At 34.2% G+C, this 25,176-nt stretch overlaps 1 protein-coding gene across 4 annotated transcripts in view; it reads left to right on the forward strand.

The window, feature by feature from the left end:
* The window catches only part of LOC150094624 (ATP-dependent RNA helicase DDX54), a 350,258-nt gene that overhangs the window by 37,893 nt on the left and 287,189 nt on the right, over positions 1-25,176 (forward strand). For all 4 annotated transcript variants that reach the window (XM_090411066.1, XM_090411065.1, XM_090411067.1 and 1 more), the window contains exon 2: positions 4,094-4,178. In XM_090411066.1, coding sequence (XP_090267192.1) covers positions 4,100-4,178 — 79 coding nt within the window. In that variant the 5' untranslated portion in view covers positions 4,094-4,099. The remainder of the gene's footprint in view (positions 1-4,093; positions 4,179-25,176) is intronic.

Genomic DNA, 25,176 nt, shown 5'->3' on the forward strand with positions numbered 1-25,176 from the left:
TACCGGAGTGCTATAATGGTTGAAATGGAAGATCTGTTGATTATTTGGCTGGAGACTGCAATCAAAAGAAAATTCCAATTAGTGCCTATAACATCACAGTCAAAGCTCTAAGCCTGTTTTCAAGACTTAAAGAGACTAAATATAAAGAGAACAATTTAAAATTTGCAGCTAGCGAAGGCCGGCTTGAAAATTTTAAATCTAGGACTGGACAAAGAATGTGAAAATAACAGGTGAAGCTGCAAGTGCCGATGAAGATGCATCTACATTTCCTGCTGAGCTGCAGAAAATTATCGAAGAAAATGATTACGATTACTGCCGAATTTTCAATGTAGATGAAACTGGCCTCTTGGAAAAAATGCCATCTAGAACTTTTATATCAAAAAAAGCAGCGCAGCCTGGCTATGAAGTATCAAAAGATCACTTAACTGTTATGCTTGGAGGGAATGCTAATAGAGATTTTACATTGAAGCCGCTGCTTGTCTATTGAACCCAAGGGCTTTAAAAGGATGTAACAAAAACTCTACCTGTATTTTGGCGGGCGAATGAGAAGGCTTGGGTTACCCAAAATCTATTCGAAGATTGGTTTAAGTCTTATTTTTGCCTTACAATTGCAAGAGAGATAACTTAGCTTTCAAAGCACTTTTGCTTTTAGATAATGCACCTGGTCATCCAAATTCTCTTAATGATCTGTGCAAGAATGTGAAAGTTTTATTTTTCCAACCACATACGACATCATTGCTACAACCTATGGACATGGTCATCATTGCAACTTTCAAAGCCTATTTTCTTAAAAAGACATTCTCAAAGGCAGTAGAAACAATGGGAGAAAATGCGATTATGCACCAAGAATTTTGGAAAAAATTTAACATTAAATACGCAATTGAAAACATTCATGACTCGTGGGAGCAAGTGTCTTCTAGCTGCATGAAAGCTGTTTGGAAAAACCTTTTGCCAGAATGCGCTAATGACTTAGATTGGTTTCAAGATTCTGTGAATAACGTGATTGAAGAAATCGTTGCAAGTGGTGAAGACCTTGGTTTTGATGGTGTTGATGTAGAAGATGTTAAAGAATTATTGGATTCAAATTCAAATGATTTCAGTGACAACAATCTTCTTGAAATTGAACAACAATGCGCATATGAAGACAACGAACAAATGGAATGTGAAGATGAGGTGCCAAAGGAGATAACAGTCAAAGAACTGGATGGAATATTTTGCAGCTTAGAATCACTTAAGCAGCAATGTAGGTTCATATTTAATAACTATTTATTAAAAAGGCAAATTTTTAATAACTATTTATTAAACATTTGCTTTGCATTCATTTTTAATCTTTCCTAAAAGAGTACCATATAAAACGAACTGTTAATACAGTAATTGAGCATGGATGAATTGTACTTTTTACCATTGATTATTATATTTGATTAACGCGATTTTGATATACTTGGTTAACCTGTATTATAGAGCAAGCAGCTATATAATTAATATTGGCAAAGTGAGAAATGAAGTAGGATGGCTTGAGAAAATTATAGAAAGTTAAGAAAAGACAGTAGGTTATCAGTAAAAACAAAACTTCAAAGTTTTACAGTAGTCTAGTTTATAGTGCTTTGGATCCAAGACATGGACATTTTGTAAGTGATAGACATTTGATGCTTGATCAACAGTGTTTGACTATTTTGGGAGTAAGATGGTTTGTGAGCCTCTGTAGCTCAGTTGATATAGCTGACCCTTTGGTCTTTTCAACCAAAGGGTCACCTTTGGTCTTTCCTCAGCTTGTCATAATCACCTGCTATGTAATTCTCCTGTTTAGCAGAAAATTTTGCATGTCTGGCAATCTCCCAGGTCAGTACTACATGATCACTTTCTCCAAGCAGAGGAAGCATAGTTGGATTGGTTAGTGTTAAGTTCTGTGATGCATTGATCAGATCCAGCACTCTTGAACCTTTTGTCCCCTCCATTACATGTTGCTTCAGGTAATTAAATCTCAGCAGCTGTATAAATTCCATTTCCTTCCCTGCCTGTGACCATTCCTCTTCGATCTATGTCTCCATAGTTGAAATTCTCCATAATCCTTACTTGACGTGTACTTATTGTGCTAAGTTGTGAGTGCATGTCATCGACATCTATGTCCCCATAGTTGAAATTCTCCATAATCCTTACTTGACGTGTACTCATTGTGCTAAGTTGTGGGTGCATGTCATCGACATTCTCACATATACCCCTGGATTATAGCAGCAACCAATTACATATTTAGTCCTGTTGGCCTCTATCTCACAGCAGATAGCTTCAAGTGAACTGCTCTCTGAATCATTGCCTCTGTGATATACTCCTAGTCTTTGGGTTTAATTCCTACGACTGTACCAACCTCAGTCAACCACATCTCACTATTGCCTATAATTTTTCATGAAGTTGTGCTTACCAATGCCAAAACTCCTCAGTCTTATTTCGATTACTTCTGGTATTAGTATACATAAACTGCAATACCCCCCCCCCCTCATCCGACAACCTGCTTTATACCTTGTGTTACTTAACCCACTAAAGTTAACCTGGGGTGCTACATTTTGTATCATGTGATCACTGTCCCACTTACCATGGCAACAGACTCTTACTTTCTCACTCTTCTTTTTCTCATGCACTAACAACTCTTTCATGCCTTCTCGCATTCCACTCTTGTCACCTGCTAAATCATTTGTACCAGCCAAAATAAATATCTCTTTTAGCTTATAACATCCTTACAGCATCACTGACATCCTTTATCTTAGTTCATGTTTTGTTCTGTGAAGAACTCTGTAAGCGCACAATCTTTTCCATTACCTTCTGGTTATTCTCTTCATTTTACACCATGTCATTCATACAGTTACTCATACTGCTTGCAACACTAACTATGCCAATTGCATTATCACACATTTTGTCTTTCAACTCACTCACTGCTATAACTGTTCTTACTCCTTCACACTTCTGGCATTTGCTCACGAAACACTTTCGACAAGCACATTCTCCAGTTTTATTCTCCTTCCAAAAATCTCTTCTGCCTATATCATACATTTCACACATGCTGCAGTGAACATAATTGTTCCTGTTAAATTTACCCACCATTGTTGTGCACATCAGTATCATGCCACACAATGCAGTTTACAAGAAAACAAATATTAAATCTTTAAAAATCAGAAAATTAAACACTACCTTTACAGTTAATCACACAAACACTTATTAATATAATGATACAGAAAGAATAACTTAATTGACACTAAAGACTTCCAAAAATAACATCTTTTGGCACCCACATTCACAATTTGCACTATCTTCTGTCCTTTTGTGGTGACAGTACATTTTAAATTAAAAATTTAGTAATATTCCTTATTGATTTTGGATAACAGGAAAAATGAAATGAACAGTGCTGGTGATAAAACAAAGCAAAAGGTGATTACTTCAGAAGAGAAATTTGAAGTAATGAAAAGATTTAAATGTGATGATAGTAAAGTGAAAATAGCTAGAGATTTGGGAATGAGTCAGAGGTACAAACTCTTGAAAAAACCAGATGATTATAAAAGAATTAGATGCACTGTTTCCATTTCAGAAACATAGAATTTAAAAACATTGTTTGAATTTAAACAACTTATTGAATTGCATGCTAATCATAACATTGAGAGAAGTATGCAAGCCTGCTGAAATTGAGAAAGTATTACATGCTACCATCATATGCTGAGAAAAAGAAAAAAAAAAAGGTGGTTCAAACTGCTCTATGGGAATTTTTTTTGTTACGATTAATTTTCTTATATTTTCTATTGTAAGTAATAAACTTAATTACTGCATTCATTTTTATTCTCATTCACAATTATCAATTAAAAACATTAAAGCAATTTAAAATATTTACTGAATTTTTTAAAGTCCATGGATGAACATTATTTTTTACACTGAATATTATTTGATTAGTATGATTTTTGTTTCAAGCACTATTTTCTCTGGATGCTATTAATCACATTGAGGGATTACTGTATATGCAGTTTATTGTTATTTTATTTTTATTTTTTATTTAATATGATTTTATAGTGTTAATTGATATTTTATACAAGTATGTTTTTATTAATTATATTAGGATAATATGGAAGTTAATGAACATTTAGAAATTGCTTCTACTATTGAAAATATTCAGCCGCATGGAAAAACTCAGAGAAAAAAGGGTAAGCCTTAAGATTTCTAATTTTATCATTGGGTGTTCTGTTGAGTATTAATATTCAATGTAATTCTCCTCATATTAACTCACTCGACATCCTGTCTGTCTGTGATTTACTGACAGCATTCACCACATTTTCAGATAATTGATTCTATTTATTCACTACTTGCTAAAAATGTCCCTTTCAGTCAGTCTTTTGCTGTATTTATTGCTCCCGTAATGCCACCAGCTATTCTGAACTTTCTGATATCCTTTTTAATAAATGTTCATTTTCTTCACTTCAGCTTTCCTAGTTGTGAAGTTATCTTCCTTGGAAATATTCATAACTTCATCTGTCCTTCCTTTTCCAGCAGGTAGAATTGCTGAGGTATTTGTTATCATCAGTGATTTCTTGCAAATTGTCACAAAACATGTCTCCAAACATTCTTGATCTCTTCCTCTTTGTAAGTATACTGTGGATGTGCTTGTATCTCCAGGCAATTCATATGACTGTAACCTAGCAGTAGTTTCTTCTATAGAGCAACAACCATTCACATGCATGTGTTTTCTGGCATTATACCAGCCTAGTTAGCTGAGCAGTTGGTATATCTGCTCTTCCACTAATATGCTTCAAGTTCGAATCCTGCCATGGGTATAGATGTTAGTGATTGACTTCAGATGGGAGGTGAATTTCATTATCTGATGTGAGACTACTTACCGTTCTGCTTCTTGGAAGCCCGTAGTGGTTCGAAAAAAAAGTTCCATGTTTAGTTCACTAGATCAGGGTTTCAAGTAAAAAATAAATAAATAAAAAGAACAAAAAATTGTAACAATTAATGAAAATAGAAAAAAATTCTCAGTCCATCCATGGTACTAAATGTACTGTAGGTGGGCTAAGTATGAGTTGATACTGGCATACATGCCCTGGATATTTATTCACACAGGATTAAATGGAAGAAGAGACCTGTAATGCATAGAAATTGCTGTAGGTCTGCATGAATATTTTTAGAATTGCATCGGCTATGAAATACTTTCACCCCTCCTTTCCCAACTTCAGTAAGTATGAGTACATTAACTTGCCAAAGATGTGGAGATAATCATTCTGGGATGATATAAAACCTGACTTCTCCAAATTAATTTTATGGTTATCTAGTCCCTAGAACCATGGAGAAACGGAAATATTTTACAAGCTATGCTTTGGAAGTTGGAACCTCTGCAACATGCCAAGCTGTAAATAGTTACAGGGAAGAAGAAGACACTGAAACTGTGATTAAAACGAGCGCTGCAAGTGCACTCTATGACGATGTCAACTTAAATCCGAAAGGAAGGTTGGCATCTGATATTCCTCGTTTGAAAACAAGAAACAGAGTCTTGAAAATTGGAACTTGGAACGTGAGAACATTATATAAACTAGGGAATTTTGACAACCTTATACAGGAAATAAAAAGACTTAAAGTTAAAGTTGATGTGATGGGAATTAGTGAAACAAGATGGCCTAACATGGGAAAACTAGAGAAAGATGGATTTACATTTGTTTATTCTGGTGGAGAGAAGCATGAATATGGAGTGGGTTTCATGATTAAGAAAGACATCTTTAACCCATAAACAAAAGAATAATACTTATTAAATTAGCCGCAAAGCCTTTTAACATCATAATTATCCAGGTTTATGCCTCTACGATGACTCACAATGATGAAGAAATAGAAGATTTTTATAATAACTTACAAAAATCTATAGAATATGTACAATCAAATGAGATACTCATAGTGATGGGTGACTTGAATGCAAAGGTTGGAGAAGGGGAAGAAAATCCAATTGATGGAAAATTTGGACTAGGCGACAGAAATGAAAGAGGTGAGAGATTGATACAATTCTGCATTCAAAACAACTTGTGCATAATGAATACTTGCAAAGTCTTACAACATCCAAAGCACAGACTGTATACTTGGACAAACCCAGATAAATATAAGAAACCAAATAGATTTCATAATGATAAATAATAGATACAAAAATAATATAACTAACATAAAAACATACCCAGGTGCTGATATAGGTTCAGACCATAACCCTGTTGTGTCCACTTTAAAAATTAAACTAAAAAACATTTCTAAAAACACCCATACTGAAAGACTTGACTTCACAGCTCTGAATATACCTGACAACATAATGGTGTTTAGCACAGAAATTAGGAAGAAATTAGATCATATAGGATATAAAACAGAAGACAATATACTTTGTAACACAGAGAAATTGAAAACAGGTGGTCAAATTTTAGAAGTGCAATATATAAGACAGCTAACGAGGTTATCCCAAAAATTAAATACAATAAGAAAAAACCCTGGATGACTGAATTAATACTAGAACTTATGATTCTAACAGATAAGCTTAGGTGTTGATGGTTATTCATGACTTATTTTTCATGGTATTAACAACACCACAAACACTTTTAACTCTTAGCGTTAATAAAACATCTTTGTTGTTAAAAGTGTTTGTGGTGGTGTTAATACCGTGAAAAATAAGTCATGACTATTTGAATTAAAGAACTTATGAATTAAAGACGAAAAAAGAAAAGTACCCAACAGTATAGAATACTCAGTAAAATTATAAAAAATGAATGCAGGAAGGCTAAAGACAAATGGCTAAATGAAAAATGTAAAGAAATAGAGGAACTGGACAAGAAACACAATAGTAAAGAAATGCATAAATCAATCCAAGTCTCCTGACAAATAAAAAGAAAAATTTCAACCATAATCCTTGTATAAAAGATCAAAATGGAAAAAGCTACTAGAGACACAAGATATCATAAAAAGATGGAAAGAATATGGAAAAGAACTGTTTGACTCTGATCGCACAGACACACCAGATATACAAAATATGGATGGTGAACCAATTACATATGAAGAAATAGAATACGCTCTAAGTCAAATGAAAACAGGTAAAACACCAGGCCCTGAACATATCCCTATTGCATTGTTAAAGAAAGTAAATGAAAACACACTTAATGACCTAAAAGTTATTTTTAATCACATCTATGATTCAGGATACATCCCTGATGATCTAAGGAAATCCATCTTTGTCACTATTCCCAAAATTCCAAGAACTTTTGAATGTACAGAATATAGACTAATAAGTTTAACAGGCCATGTTACAAAATTACTACTGAGAATAATCCTAGAAAGAAAATAAAAGGCACTTTGTCAGCAGAAATAGAAGACACTCGATCAGGTTTTCAAAAAGACAAAGGTACAAGAGAAGGAATCTTCAATTTGAAAACATTATGTGAAAGAAGCCTTGACAACCAGAAAAGCATATATCTTTGTTTTATTGATTACACCAAAGCATTTGATTCAATAGATCACAAGAAATTAATACATATCCTACAGAATAAGGAAAAGATCTACGTATAATTACAAATATATACTGGAATCAAATGGCCTCAATAAGATATAAAAATACATATTCTGGCAACTCTGAAATCAAAAAAGGAGTAAGGCAAGGATGTGTCTTATCACCCTTATTGTACAATATATATAGTGAGCAAGTTTTTAAAAATATTTCAGAACTGAAGGGTGTAAAAGTCGGAGGTAGGAACTTCAACAACTTCAGGTATGCAGATGACACAGTTCTTATAGCTTAATCTGAAGACGATCTTCAAAACTTAATCACAGAAATTTACAACAGAAGCTTAGACATGGGACTAATTATTAATCTAAAGAAAACAAAGTGAATGATTATTTCAAAAGAACCAATAAATAAGAAACTGAACATAACTGTTAACAAAAAGAAAATTGAACAGGTTCAGTCTTTTATATATTTGGGACAAATGTTTACAGACAGAGGAAATTCCCTTAAAGAAATAAAAAAGAAGAATAAAGATAGCAAGAAAAGCCTTTACTGATATGAAAACTGTTCTAACATCCAGAGATATTAATATAGACACAAGAAAAAGATTAATAAAATGCTATATCTTATCTAGTCAAGCCTTCTCTACAACAGTGAAACTTGGCCTCTAAATAAAGAAGCAGAGAAAAAATTAGAAGCTTTCGAAATGTGGGCCATCAGAAGAATGTTGAAAATACCATGGACAGAGAAAATGAAAAACAAAGATGTTTTAAAGAAAGCAAAAATGAAAAGAACATTAATGAAAATAATTAAGGAGTGAAAACTTAAATATTTTGGACATCTAACTAGACAAGAAGGCATTCAGAAATTAATATTAGAAGGGAAATTGGATGGAAAAAGAGGGAGAGGTAGACCCAGGAGAATGTGGTTTGAAGACATTAAGGACTGGACTGGCTTGAATTACCATAAATGTTCCAAAGCAGCAAAAGAAAGAAAAAGGTTCCGTGACATGGTTGCCAACCTCCTTCTAGGAGATGACACTTGAAGAAGAAGAAAGTCCCTAGAAGGGCTCCTTGTTGGGACATTAATTTTCTTTCTCTTACAATTTGAATTGTTTCTACAACTATCTACTTGAGGGTGTGCTTGTCACAGTTATTTGTGCTCTGAAGATCCTGGGTAGAAAAGCAGTGAGATTTTAGTAAGTTCGATGAATTATGTTCTTTGTCTCTTGGTACTCTTTATACTATGAAGCATTGTTATGAATAACCAACAATATTTAAGTGATAATTATGGGGAAGATTGGTCCACAATCTAACCAGGCATTTATCATCTTCGGTGTAACTTCAGTGCCATATCAGATGGAAAAATCTATTCAACTGTGTATAGAGGAGCATGTTGGAGACATGGTTGACAAAACTACAGCCACCACTTTACATAGAATATGATTCCTTTTTTTCTTTTCAACTAGTTTTGTGGAAATTCTTTTGTTTCACTTTCATCAGGATAATTACATCATCAAATTCCTCACATATACCCTCAAGGGGTGTAAATTTAGGATATGATAGTACTACATGAAAAATTTATATCATTACTAACTTCCTATCTACAAATTTCCTTCAAATCAATCTGTTACCTGTCAAAACTCTGACATTATCAGATTTTATATTTCTATCTTCTAAGGCACTTTTTTTACTGTATCAATCCACCTATATCATGGTCTTTCTCTGGATCTTTTCTTGCCAACTGGCAGAGAACACTTGTTTTGCTAATCTTTCCTCTCCCATTCTGTGTTTAAGTAACTATACCACCTGAGATTAGCTTTGCTAATACATTCCTGGATGCTAACAATATCAAGTTCTTTCATAATATCATTGTTTTTAATATGATATTGCCATTGATGCGATCTGTTCATGCCCCTAATCTTCCTCAGGACTCTCATATCTGCTGTCTCTAGTTTTTGGTCAAGTGTTTTACTTCTAACACAGCTCTCAGATCCATAAGTTAAAATTGGTTTAAACACTGTCCTTGTATACAGCTAATTTAGTGTTCCGACTAATTTCTATCTTATTCCATATAAATTTATTCAGTTGATTTCCTACCATACCAGCTTTGTTCATTCTGTTGCCTATTTCCATATTTAATTTACCATCTTCGCTAAAAACCGTGCCCAAGTAGCCGAAATGTTTTACTTGTTCTACAGGTTCTCCATTCACAGTGCAGTTGATATTTTCATTGCTTCTGCCTATTTCCATTTTCATTGTCTTTGTCTTTTATTGCTGACCTTCATACCATATCTATTACAACAATTATTCAATTTAGTCATGGAATTTTTCAGACTTGCAGGATAATTACATAAACCAAAAAACTAGGAAAATATTTTTTTTTGGTTTATTTATGTAATTATCCTGATGAAGTGAGACAAAAGAATTTCCATGAAACTAGTTGGAAAAAAAAAATCATTTCTTATTCTATGTGATATTTTTGTGGAAAAATACCAGAAAACGTTTCTAGATCATATGATGAGCTTGAGGAAATAATTATTGAATTGACAGAAAGTGTCCTCAATCCAGTCCACTTTAATACTAACCTAAGTATGACCTCTCTGATTATTATTCCTCAGGAATCCAACTTTAGCGTGTGCGAGATCATTCCCACGTGAACAGGCTTGTGTTAAAAAGTTTACCAATGTTTAATTTGTTATATCGATGTTTTTCTATCTTTTTATATTGATGTTTCTATACTTAATTATATCTTTATACTCATTTAGTTGTTTACTTATATCTATCCTTTCTTACCTAAACCTTATACAATCATAATCCTACCGGCTGCTCTATTGTTATATATTTATCTTTCATTATTTATTCTTTCTTCTCTTCTCTTTATTCTTATTTTTATATCTAGGATTATTTCCTCTTCGGATACTGGCAAATTTATATTTTGCTGCGCCAGCCAGTATCCTATAGCAGAAAAGATCCTTGCTCAGGGAGACAATACTAGATTCTTAGCTTTCTTACCCAATATCTTACTTAACTGCCATATAGATCTAGATTATTGCAGTTGTGACCTAAATCTGTATTTATATTCTCACTAAATCCTTCCCGCCAAAATAGGTTCTATTTTTATAAGTGGTAATTTGGAATCGTAATCAGGCATGACTCAGGTTCAGGAAAATATGACATGTTTATTGGAAATATCTAATACATATTACAAACTCATACACTTAATTATGCTCAATACTAAATAAACTCGAACTAAGAGATTAACACATTCAAAACTAGTTAAAACTTATAATGCATGCTAAACACAGTAATTACACATTGGGATAAAAAGTAAACGATGTTAAGTTAAGCATATTCCTTTCAGTAGTATTTCTCGTAAGAACAAACTATCAACCATTCTAATGTTACTGAGACACTAAATTCTACCTTTCATATCACATCAAGTTAATCCTATTGCATACAAGTTACAAAAGATTTCTCCTAAACAATTCTTCTTACTCACAAACGAGGTTAACTTTCTAAATATTAACTGTCCACAGAGTTCCTTACTATAAAGTTCTTAATTTCACAATCATAAACAATCTTCTTTATTCTAATGAACATTCACACAAAATTAGAGCTATAGCACCTTACTGACTTTTTTCCCACATTGTTCTGCACCACATATTTGTCTGGATATTTCTCATCTATTTTGGCTGTCTTTACGCCAACATAGGGGTTACGCTATCTTCATTCTTTCTGCCGGAAACGGACTCAAAATCTTCGCGTTTCAGGAACAACTCAATGGGGCTTTTCAGCGACGGCCTGATTCTGCTAGGACTGGAACTTTTCCCTTCAGCTTTGCATAGAATCGAGCTTCATTTCTTTACGAATGCTCGCTGCCCGACACAGACTTCAATCCCCCCCCCCCCACGTGAAACTGCCCGCCAACTTCTGAACCACCCAACAGGAAAACGATGCAACAAGAGATCAAGAAAAAGCCTTGTGTTCCAGGCTCAACCCCCTTTTATACTCCTATAGAGCGCCCTCTTTTTCAGCCCCTCTTTGCACACAATCCTTACTAATTTCACCCTTTGGCTTATCCTTCGTTTCTACGATGCTGATATACTCGGATTCATGGAATACATGGTTACATGATTTTCCGAATAAGCTATACCTGCCAGCGTTACGCTGTACGCGTGTAACTTTAGGCCTTCCAGGAATTAATACTTAACAGCTTTATGATGACTCTCAATAGATTTTACATAGCTTAAGTAAGACTTAAATTTAATTCACATTATCCCACTTTTTTTAAGAAATACAAAAAATGAAATCTCAAATTTAATCACAATAGCATAAATATAAGGTGCTTAAATAAAGAATACAAATTTTTACATAAAGTGAGGAAGTTTCACTTTTAATTACAACTGATGTGCAGGTATTTCTCTATGTTTGCAATTTTTATATGTTAGACACTAAATGAATGATTTTTTTCCAAGATTCCTTCATTTAGGATCTAACACTTATCAATACTGTGAGATCCATAATGCCTTCAAATGTCAGCAATCCATTTGAAAGTTAATGTATAACTGTTGTTCCCTTGTAATGAATGTTTTATATTTCTCTTCATATTATGCGCCCGAGTATTTCTTTTAGATAGACAAAACTAGTTGTCCATTCCAAATAAGTTTTTTTTTTTCTATATTATTATCGCTCAGCTTTTAGTCATTTAAGTTTCTTCAATTATATCATTTAATGGAGTAAATCCATTGCATAAATACACACACACACACACTGCTTGGAAAGAAGTCAGTAAACCCCTATAGGCAAAGTTCATCATGCTGTAACAAGTCACCTGTTTGTATAAGGGGGACCGGAAAGTAATCAATTATTTTTAATAGGTCATTTTTAGCCGAATGTTTTTTCTTAAATAACACATAAATTATTAAATTTGATTTTTATTTAAATATTAGTATTACTTTTCTATTTAAAAAATCTGTTTTTCTTAATTTTAGATTATTTTTTTAATATGGTGGACTTTAAAGTTGAAGAGCACCATTTACATCATTGTATGCTGTTTTTGTTTCACCAAGAAAAGAATGCTACCGAGGCTACCAAAATCATTTGCTGAACTTATGGAGATGTATTGAAGGTTAACAAATGTCAGTGATGGTTTAGGAGATTTGCAGAAAAAAATTTTGATCTCTCTGATCGTCCTCGATCTGGAAGACCTCTTCCTCTAGATGACGATGCTCTTAAGACTCGTTGAATCAGATCCAAAACAAACCATACAAGAATTAGCAGAGAAACTTAATTCATCATGGTCAACTGTCCAAGAGCACATACATAAGAGTGGCAAGGTTCTTAAACAGGGTGTATGGGTACTGCATGAACTGTCAGAAAACAATAAAGCACAGAGACGGGTGATTTGCAATTCATTGTTGACCAGACAACAAAATGACCCCTTTTTGGAACGAGTCGTAACTGGTGACGAACAGTGGCTTTCTCCAAATCAAACTCCAATTCCAACACCTAAAGATGGACTTCATCCACAAAAGGTTCTGTTGTGCGTTTGGTGGGATATTCATGGAATTATTCATTACGAACTCATGGAACAAGGTAAGACTATCACAGAAGCCATCTACTGTGAACAATTAGAGCGATTACATCAAGCATTGTTAATCAAACGTCCTGCGCTTGTCAATCGAAAAGGGGTAATTTTGCAGCAAGATAATGCAAAACCACATTCTGCAAGAATGACTCAAGAAAAAATTAGGCAGTTAGGATGGGAACTTCTACCACATCCTCCATATTTGCCGAATATTGCCCCTAGTGACTATCACTTATTCGGGTCCTTAGAACACAGCATAAGAAATAAAACCCTCTGTTCGCAAGATGATGTCCGAAGGAGTTTGATATAATTTTTTGCCTCCAAAGAAAAAATTTTTTTCAAAAAAGAATTCTAAACTTAGTAGATCGTTGGAATAAGGTTATAATTAACGATGGCGATTATATAATTGAATAATGTTAATTTTTCTTTAATAAAGTTTATATTAAAAATGCAGTTCAAAAAATTTATTACTTTCTGTTCCTCTTTATAGCATGCATAAATTGGAGGAAAAGGCATTATGATAGGATGCCATGTTGCAGTCCTGTCTGTTCACAAATTGTTGACAAATGTTGGACTATACCAGGTCAGCAATCACTGATACATTACTGAGATTGAAGTATAGGTAGCACCTGCAGTCAGGAAGTTGACTGCAGGTTCTACCTGTAGTGGTTGACCGAACCGCCATACTCACTGAACATGGCTGTAGGGTGCTATGAAGGATAATTTGTAAAACTGCCATTTATTGGCCGACATGTTGAACAGGAACAGGAACACGAATCTAAGAAAATGACTGTAATTTATTAGCCATTTGAAGCCCTTCTTTAATTAATCTGCAGTGAGTGGAATCACTTGTTCTTCATCATCATCATCACTTTTTTCTTTTTCATCAGGATTCTCAAGGACAACTTCTATTATTTTGTCATCACTAACAGCCTCGTCAATCATCAATTCTTTAATATCTGCAGACGAAAAATTATCAAATCCTCTTCCACCAACTGCATGTGCTAATCTGATGATATTGGGATATTCAGTTGTATGCAAAGGTACGAGGTTTTTCTTTTTCACACATTCTGGCCCAGTATCTTTCCTGCATTCATTTAAAATTGATGGTTTCAATTCTGATAATATACAGGAACTAGATTCAAAGAAAGACTTATTATTCTTAAATAAAATTTATTCAACTGGTATCCCCCCCAATAGAAAGGAAAAAAGCAATTGTGATTCCTATCTTTAAAAAAGGTAATAGAGATGACCCTAAAATCTATAGAGGTATCAGTATACTAAATTCCTGTTACAAAATATATAGCAGAATCTTAAATAGCAAACTAATGAAATATTTCAAGAACTTTATTTTAGAAGTACAGAATGGATTTAGAAAAGGACGATCGTGTATAGACCCGACCTTTTGCCTAAAATTAATAATAGAGAAAAGAAGAGAATACAATTTAGAAACACATATTGCATTTATTGACTTTGAAAAAGCATTTGACAAAGTTAAAAGAAACATATTATTTAACATATTAAAAGAAAGACAAATACCAAATAATATTCTAAAAGCTATCACAAGTATATATGAAAATAATCGAATACAAATAAGATTAAATCACGAGCTATCATATACAAGAGAGATAAACCAAGGGGTCCCACAGGGATGTCCCCTCTCAGCAACTCTTTTTGATATCTACTTAAATGAAATAATAATAAAATGGAATAAAAATTTACATCAAGGAATTAAACTTTCTTCTACTGTAAACTTAAACACTCTCCTCTTTGCCGACGACCAAATAATAATTACAAATTCTGAAGATAAACTACAGAAAGCTATTTTAGATTTAAATGAGATATCCAAAGATTATGATATGATAATATCAACAGAAAAATCAAAAACTGTGGCCTTTAAAGGACAAGATCCAGCAAGAACAAAAATAGTAATAGATAATAAGATCTTAGAAACAGGTGAATTCATTTAATTACCTAGGATGTATGATCACATATGAAATTGAAAAAGATATAAACTTAAAAATTGCAAAATATTTAAAAATAACAGGTGTAATTAATTCTATATTTAAACCAAACCTAGTTCAAAAACAAACCAGACTAAAAGTATACAATACATTAGCCCTACCAGTCTTAATGTATGGAAGCGAAATCTGGAGAATAAAACAAAAAGACAAACAAAGATTAACAACAGCAGAAATGAAGTTTATGAGAAAAACTGCAAAGTTTGATCACAAAAGAAACGAAGAAATTATGAAAGAATTAAACCAAGAACCAGTAATAGAAAAATTTAAAAATATAAACATAAATGGATGGAACATGTTCAAAGAATGAAAACAGAAAGATTACCAAAACAAGCCTTAAAGTACAAGCTTAGGAAAAAGAAAACCAGGACGTCCTGTTAAACGATTCAACGATGACTTCTGAGGCCGGAACAGGCCATGCTAGGCCTAAATCCTTGATATGCATGATGATGATGATGAATTCTGATAATGTCAACTTAGCAAGTTTGATGCAATCCAAAATAGAAAATTTCTTCCACAAATCAATAACTGTCAGTAAATTATGCTTTATCTAGTTTATCCCAAATGTATTGGAATGTTGTTCTTATGTAGTAAGTTTTTTGAAGATAGTGACTACACCTTGGACTAGTGGTTGTGTTAAGGATGTTGTATTAAGTGACGGAAAACAAAATTCCACATTCGGGTGTTCTAAAACAGGACGGCCAGGTGCATTGTCTGTAATCAAAACTTTTAAGTCCAGATTTTTTTCCATCAAATTGCTTTTAACTTCTGGAACGAAACATCGATGGAACCATTCATTAAAAATTTCTCTTGTAACCCAACCTTTTTTTGTTTGCCTTCCAGTGCACTGGTAACATGTTAAAATCCACATCTTTCATTGCCAGGGTCTTAGGAACGATTAATGAGTAATGGTTTTAATAGTTTTAATATACGATCTCCTGAAGCACTGCTACAAAATAATAGAGTCACACGATCCTTAGTTACTTTAAAGCCACCAACACTTTTGTCTTTTGTGATTTTGCCATATAAGTTCTACTTTTCATTTTTTCCTAACAATACCCGGTCTCATCTGCATTCCAAACTTGATCAGTAGAATAGCCACCATTTTCAATAATTTTGGACAGTTTTGAAAGAAATTCCCTAACTGCAGGCTCATCTGCAGATGTGGCTTCTCCTTTTATTTTTACATTATGGAGCATGTATCTTTTGAGAAATTTTGTAAGCCAACCTGTGCTTGCAGAAAAATCACAATTGTTGTTGGATGTTGTTGGCTCGTTTTCCTGAATCTGTTTGTACAACAGTAATGCTTTCCGTTTGATGACATTTCCATCTAAAGGTATTCCTTTTTGTGAGCAATCTTCTATCCACATCACTAGGGCCTTTTCCTTCTTCAAAATTTAATACATGCCTGTATAACTCTTGCACAAACAAAATTTTTGTGAAAAGCACAAGACGTGTAAACATTTCGAATTGTAAACAAGAAATGATTGTTTAGAAAACAGCTTAACTCCTTCCAAACAACTTTATATAAGCGGGCCTCCCATAACGGACCAACTTAACTTCGAGGAATCAGCATAACACCCTTCTGCTTCCAGGAACCAATGGCAAGCGAATATAACGGATCATCTGTTAGCTTAACTTCGGGGAATCGTAATTGCAAAAATTGATTTTTTTGTTGTTGCCACAGTTATCTACATTCTGTAGCGTAGAGTAATCCTTATTATTAAAACATCGAGGGAGTTCTCCAAAATTCAAGTTTAAGTACATATGGCTAGGAAATGATAATTATAATGGAAATACCCTTTTTAACATAACTGAATTCAAACCAAAATTTTAAAAATAAGTGCTATTTGAACCATGTTGAATCAAAATATACTGTGCAAAAATAGAACTGCTTTTGTTTTTTAAACAGTGTTATTTCGAAATCGTGTAAAAAGAGAATTCCTGCAAGAATTCTGCAGATCATCCCATTTGGCACAATTATAGCGCCATAGGGTATGGAGCTGAGATTGGTTTTTGTGGAAGATGAACTATAGCAAAGGTGATTTAAATAAAATGTGGTCAGAGTTTCCAGAGTAGACATCCACTGTATATTTGGAGGAAGAGTTGGTTAAGAATAGTTTAAGAATGTTGGTAGAATGATGAGGATTGTCCTGGATTCTGGTGGGTAGATTGACTATTGGTGTTTGGTCATAACTGATGGCAAATGATTCAGCTTTCCTGCCAGCTCGATCTATGAAGTTGGAGTAGGGTGAGCCAGTTTTTGTTATGCACATTTAAGTCTCCAAGGTGCACAATCTTACAATTTCACTAATTGTGAAATCTCACTGCAAAAAAAATCAATTTTTAGTGATTTCTTTCAAAAAGGTCAGCAGGATTGTTAGGGTTAGATCAATAAAGGCAGCAAATGAAGGCTGTAAAGTTTGAGGTTGTGTTAGGAAACAAGATTAGGTTTTGATGCCTGTAAGTGGTGATGTAATGTTGCTAATATTTGTATTAATGCCTCAAATGCTGGTGAAATAAATATAAAATTGTTTCTTATTGGAAAAGGTTTGGTATTATTTTTGGCAGAAAGATTCATAAATGATTAGTCTCCAGGTAGTTAAAAAGCTGGTTGCTGATGACTTCCTCTGTCACTTGAGAGTATTGAGGTGAAGGAAATGGGACAGTAGTTGGTTTGGTTCTTGTCTCCCTTTTTAGAGATGGATGGGTAGATGCCAGATGAGTATGACAGCATGTAAAAGCAAAATAGGATGAGTGCTGATTTTGGAGCATCTTGGAAATATCAAGAGTCATCATGAGTTTCTCCATATTTATCCATGGTATGTGTGTATGTCCAAAGGTGGGTGAGGTTAGCATGGAGGTCTGCTGTAGAATGAGAATTGTCGAATTAATATTGGTAATGACTAATCGGTATGTGATTGGTATCTGAGTAGTTAAGAAGCTGGTTGCTGATAACTGTCTCAATCACTTGAGAGCATTGAGGTGAAGGAAATGGGACAGTAGTTGGTCTAGCTCCCATTTCTCTATTTAGAGTTGGGCTGGACAAAAGCTTGCTTCCATGGGTAAGCATTATATGAGTAGGAAACCAAACAGGATGAGTGATAATTCTGAAGCAAAAGTTTTTAGCAGAACTAGAGGGATACCGTATAGCCAAGGGGACTTATTAGTATCAAGGCCCTTAAGTATTTTTCTGATGTTCTCTTGACAAAGGATTGGAGGAGGTATGTGAATAGTAAATGTAATAGGAGGATGAGATTTCTTTTGGCCTAAAGGACTAATACCAAGAGACCTGCTTTATCCTTAGAAGACATTACCATTGTTCTATCAGTATGAGAGAGAGAGAGAGCGGAAGTTTTGCTTCCTGCTCAAATAGCTTTCAGAAGCCTGAAGTTCCATTTGGAACCGGCAGATATTTGACCAGAAATGCTCAAGTTTGGAGGTCTAAAGGTCCTACAGTGGCTGCACTGCATAGTTCAGAAGGCCTGGACAGAGGGACTAATTCCAAATGATTGGAGTAGAGCTCTCATAGTGCTGTAGATATTTATTAAATATTTATTTAATTTGTAATGTCAACTTGTGCCATTTGTAATTGTCTATTGATATCTATGTCTGCTTGAGCTTATGTTAATTCCTTCAGAGACAGTAACCTCTATCTTTGTCTAAAATGTTCTAATCCTAAAATTCATGTCTGATACCAGAACTTGACCTTAGTCTGCCTACCCCCCCCCCCCCCCTTCTCAACTTCTTAAGGTAAACCCTTATATGTGCTAGTGTCTTAAAATAAGGAAAAAATCCTCTAGTTAAGGGCAAATCCTCAATTTAGATTGCTATTGCTCATGTTTAATAGCCCTTGAAAAATTTATATTAGTTAATGACTGCACCATCAAGGACTATGTAAATTTTTTATTCATTACAAACATGAGAATTTTTCTGCTAAGCACATATAAGAACCCTTTGTTCATTAATCTCAAGCAACCCTGAATTGTACAGTCGTGGATGTTACTTTACCTTGGTCACACAGGTCTGATTAGTTTTTGTGAGACAGTGCATTGGTTAATAAGGATCAGGCAAGCTATTTCCAAAACAAAACATGTTTAATTTAACTAAGACAAATATTTTACAAACAGCAATGGGCATATCACATGCTTGAATCACAATTTGTTTCTTCTTGTAGAAAGGCTTATACGCTGGTTAAACATGATAATTAATATTTAAGGAATTGACAGAACATTGTCCTACTTTGGCCAAACAGGCAAGACAGCAAATATCAGAATCTCAGAACACAAGGACTGCATCCGATTTCACCAGTACAGCCACTCTGGACTTGCAGACCATGCTCTGGATACTTGCCACAGAATAAGGTGGAAGAAAGCCACAGTAATACACTGCAGCAAGTTCAAATATGAAAGATTATTCATGGAATCAACCTCAGCCCTTAGGAACATGCCAAACCTCAACAAATTTGGATGCATGAGACTGCCCCAAATTTGGGAAACATACATCAGAACTTCAGCCCAAAGACCAAGAACACCTAATATAGTCCGCTAGGGGGGAACCATCAGGACTTTAGGAAAATGGTAGCTTCCTCGTTTCATTTCTCATTTGCTGTTATGTAGTACTTGTATGATTGTGTCTTTATCTTAAGTTCCCATGAAGATGGCAATGTGACTTTGCTGAAATATTGGAAAGTATATATTAAAGTTGATTTAATTTATGTTTCTAGTGAAGTAAAGCTAATTACCTGAGACATTAAACAAAGAAATCTCACATTCAACTTAATATCACATGAAAATTCCTTAGCCTGTAAAGCCTTGCATTCAATTTTATAAAAATTAAGACAAATTATAGGTAATACTTTCTATGCGTTAGTTAACAGAAGCAATATACAAACTTATACCATTCATTTATGCACACACAGACTAATGGTTGGCTCTCTAACTTCTTTGCTACGTACTATAGTTGAATAAGCAGGACTAGCATCGATTATCTACACAAACAGTCGTGTACAGTAACATAGAGCAATCTACTTACTAGCTCTCAGTATCTTGCAAAGTCCTAGGGGTATGGGTGAGTTCTGCTGGTTCCTTCCTCATTCTTGCGAGGCAGCTGTGATTGGGTATTATTTGAAGGTTGTCAACTTGCAAGTTCTCTCCTTTGAAAAAGTAATATAGTTTTTTGGCAATTTAAGGAACTGCTCCGGTTTCATCATATCGGCATACGTGTGGGTCTGTACTTTCGTTGAAGAACATCTCGGAGTATGGTCTCTCCTGACTCCCCCCCCCTGCACTGGGGTTAGCTACCAGCGAACTTCCCAAGATCTCCCAGACGACGCCCTACTCTTCTCCTCCCAAGACTCCAGAAAAATTTGAATAAAAAGGGGCCTTTTGCCAGCCAATCACGGCCTTTTATATCATTCAACATCCCTTGTCTTACCATCCAAACTTCCTGATTTTCCAGAAGCACCCTGAAGTCACCTACACTTACTTTAGGTCTTGATTGCAAAACTGCTATATTTCAGTGACCTTAGAGATTATTGTTTACCTTCAGCCCACTAATATAATCCTGTCTAATCCTTTTAGTTACATATACTTGTAGTTCTACATTCAGTTATTTTCTTAATATAATACAAAGTTTAATACATTAAAGTAGGTTATATACCCTTCTAATTCTATATATTTTATGACCTATGTAAAATCGATATAGGTGAAAAAAATTTTCTTTATTTCACCATAAGAGATTTACAGTAACCCTATACAAAAAGGGAAATATGAGAATTACAGAGGTATTTCTCTACTGAGTGTTCCTAGTACGATATATGCGAGTATACTTGACAATGGTTGAGAAAGATTGTGGAAGGGAAGCTAGGTGAAGAGCATGCTGGATTCAGGCTAAATAGAGTCTGTCAGAATCAGATTTTTACTTTATGACAAATAGTTGAAAAATCATAGGAATATAACAGAGATCTCTATTTAGGTTTTGTATACCTGGAACAGGCATGGAACATATGACAAGGTGTCAAGAGATAAGCTATTCAAAACACTACAGTTGTATGGTGTCAATGTGACATTATATCAGTAATACTTAGTCTTTATTTGTAAGTCAGCAGTTAGAATTGAAGGCAGTACAGGATAATAGTTTAATGTTAAATCTGGTGTCAGACAAGGGTGTACATTATCTTCTCTGTTATTCATTATCTATATGGATCACATTATGAAGGATAGTGGTATTAAACCTGATAAGTACCAGTTATTCAATTTAGTCAAAGGAGTCTTGCAGACTTGTACCAGATTTATTTAAAAGTATAACATCATCCACAGAGAGTAAAGAACTGAAATTAACATTTCCAATCTTGATTGGAAATGTTAATTTCAATTCTTAATTGAATAAATTTAATAATTGTTGTAATAGATATGGTATGAAGGTGAGCAATAACATCGATGAAAATAGGCAGAAACACTGAAAATATCAACTGCATTGTAAATGGAGAACTTATAGAACAAGTAAAGCATTTCAGCTACTTCAGTATGATTTTTAGTGAAGATGGTAAATTAAATATGGAAATAGACAACAGAATCAACAAAGCTGGTATAGTAGGAAGTCAACTTAATAAATTTATATGGAATAAGAGAGAAATTAAAACACTAAATTAACTGTATACAAGACAGTGTCTAAATCAATTTTAACTTATGGATGTGAGAGCTGGGTCAGAAGTAAAGCACTTGACCAAAGACTAGAGACCGCAGATATGAGAGTCCTGAGAAAGATTATGGGCATGAACAGATGGCATCAATGGCAATATCATATTAAAAACGAGGATATTGGGAAAGAACTTGACATTGTTAGCATCCAGGAATGTGTTAGCAGAGCTAATCTTAGGTGGTATGCTCACTTAAAAACAGAATCAAAGAGGAAAGATTAGCAAAACAAGTGTTCTCTACCGGTTGGCAGGAAAAAGACCCAGAGGAAGACCACGATATAGGTGGATTGATATAAAAAAGTGCCTTAGAAGATAGAAATATAAGATCTAATAATGTTGGAGTCTTGACAGGTAACAGATTGATTTGGAGCAAAATTATAGATAGGAAGTTAGTAATGATGTAAATTTTTCATGTAATACTATCATATCCTGTACATCCCTTGAGGGTGCATGTGAGTAATTTGATGATGATCATCATAACAACTTTAAGAGCACCTTATCCTTATGTCTGAAGAGAAAAGTCTTTAAACAATGCATCCATCAATTCTTACTGAATTAGAGACACTCTTAGAGGCATCCAAAGGCTGGAGATCACTCAGAGAAGTATGGAGAGATGTGAGATGGAAATTACAAGGAGAGATAAATGGAATATATGTATACGAGGAATGAAATGACGACTGGAAGATGTCATCTGTGTAAAAACACTAAAATCAGAGTGGACAGGCCACATTGCTAGAACTAACCAACATTGGGCTATTATAGTGATAACGAACTGGACTCCAAGAGATTGTAGAAGACCTAGAGTAGTGGTTCTTAACCGGTGTTCCGCGGTGAAAGATGTCACATGATACAGTTCTGAGTGTAGCTGCCTACTCTGCTCCTAACAACTGAAGACTGCTATGTGCATTGACTTCTAAACCAACAGAACAAACCAGCATGTTGTGAAATAGTAAACGTTATGTTTGACGATGAAGCAAAAAAGGAAATTATGAAAATTCCTTATTTGAACAATACAATAAAAAATAAAATTAAGGATACCTCAGATGATATTGAGAAAACAGTTAGCAATAAATTTTCCAAACAACATTTAGCTTTACAAATTGGCGAGTCCACTGATATTAGCTGTAAAGTTCATATACTAGGATTTGTTCATTTCATTAGTGAATCAATTTCTATGCTGTAGAAAACTAAAAGTTAATACAAGTATCCAATGGAAAAATGAAAATATTTTGACATCCACTGACAGATTGTCAGCTTATAAAAAAAAAGTATCTCTTTGTAAAAACCACATTTCAGAAAAAAAAATACAGTAGATATGTTGCCTTCTCTCCATAATAAAAATGTCGAGGGAATTATTTCCGTTATAACAGAACATTTAACAATACTGAAAGAAAAAATTTCAAGTTACTTTTCTTCCTTAAATATACACAATTATGACTGGATACGAAATCCATTTGGCACAGTTAATACATCGAGTTGTGAATTTTTGTTACAAGAAGAAGAACAATTAGTTACCATGTCAACAGATTGTACTCTAAAAATGAAATTCTCTGAAATAAATCTTGAGGAATTTTGGATTTTTGTCCAAGCCGAATATCAGCTCACTCTCCACAAGGGCACTGAAAATTTTGTTACAGTTTTCAACATCATGTTTGTGTGAGCTCAGTTTCTCAATATTAACCAATATGAAAACTAAAAAGCGTGAAAGTCTCACTAATGTAGACAAAGAGGTGAGCATAGCTATATCACATATTAGACCTGCAAAACCTGACAAGCTTTTGGCTTCACAAATTTTTCTCATCATCATCATCATCATCAAATTCCTGACATTTACCCTCAAGTGGTGTACAGGATATGATAGTACTACATGAAAAAAATTACATCATTACTAACTTCCTATCTACAATTTTCCTCCAAATCAGTCTGTTACTTGTCAAGACTCCAACATTATCAGATCTTATATTTCTATCGTCTAAGGCACTTTGTACCATATCAATCCACCTATATCATGGTCTTCCTCTGGGTCTTTTTCCTGACAGTCTGACAGAGAACACTTGTTTGGCTAATCTTTCCTATTCCATTCTGTTTAAGTGACCATACCACCTGAGACTAGCTCTGCTAACGCATTCCTGGATGCTGACAATGTCAAGTTCTTTCCTAATATCCTCATTTTTAATATGATATTGCCGTTGATGCCATCTGTTCATGCCCATAATTTTTCTCAGGACTCATATCTGCAGTCTCTAGTCTTTGGTCAAGTGTTTTACTTCTGACCCAGCTCTCACGTCCATAAGTTAAAACTGGTTTGAACACTGTCTTGTATACAGCTAATTTAGTGATTTGACTAATTTCTCTCTTATTCCATATAAATTTATTCAGTTGACTTCCTACCATACCAGCTTTGTTGATTCTGTTGTCTATTTCCATATTTAATTTACCATCTTCACTCAAAATCATGCCTAAGTAGCTGAAATGTTTTACTTGTTCTATAGGTTCTCCATTCACAATGTAGCTGATATTTTCAATGCTTCTGCCTATTTTCATTATCTTTGTTTTGTTATTGCTGACCTTCATACCATATCTATCACAACAGTTATTCAATTTTGTCAGGGAATCTTGCAGACTTGTAGCAGATTTATTCAGAAGTATAACATCATCCGCACAAGACAAGGAGCTGACATTAACATCTCCAATTTGGATATCAGGTTTAACACCACTTTCCTTCATAATGTAATCCATATAGATAATGAATAACAGAGGTGATAATGTACATCCTTGTCTGACACCAGATTTAACATTAAACCATCTCCCTGTACTTCCTTCAATTCTAACTGCTGACTTACAACTCAAATGAAGACTAAGTATTGCTTGATATAATGATCCATTGACACCATACAACTGTAGCGTTTTGAATAGCTTCTCTTGGCACCTTGTCATATGCTTTTTCCAGATCTTCAAAACTTAAATACAGATCTTTGTTATATCCTTTGTGATATATCTGTGTGTGTGATATGTTAAAAGTGTTCTGACTTCGAAAAGGTTAAGAACCACTGAGCTAGTGGATGACTATATAGCTGATGTTTGTGTGAAACCAGGAAACACGTTGGAGTGGCTTGGCAACAAACATCCCAAGACAAGACCAAGTAGAGAAATCTACCTCCTATAATCAATTGAGGAGTTTTGATGATAAATGTTGGGTAAAATATTTTGCGCTGTTTACAACTGTAAACTGTAGAAGTTTACAGTTGTTGAATGGGAGTTGACCGTCTCCCATGTTTTCCATTAAGTAACGTAGCCCTTACTTTAAGTCAGTGAGTGTTTCATTGCCTCTACTGACTCTAAAAAAAACGTTTTGACTTTGTAAAGATGTTTGC

This window comes from Typopeltis vanoorti, chromosome 21 (genome assembly GCF_054136105.1).
Source record: "Typopeltis vanoorti isolate ZY-2024b chromosome 21, IOZ_Tvanoo_1.0, whole genome shotgun sequence".
Lineage (NCBI taxonomy): Eukaryota > Metazoa > Arthropoda > Arachnida > Uropygi > Thelyphonidae > Typopeltis > Typopeltis vanoorti.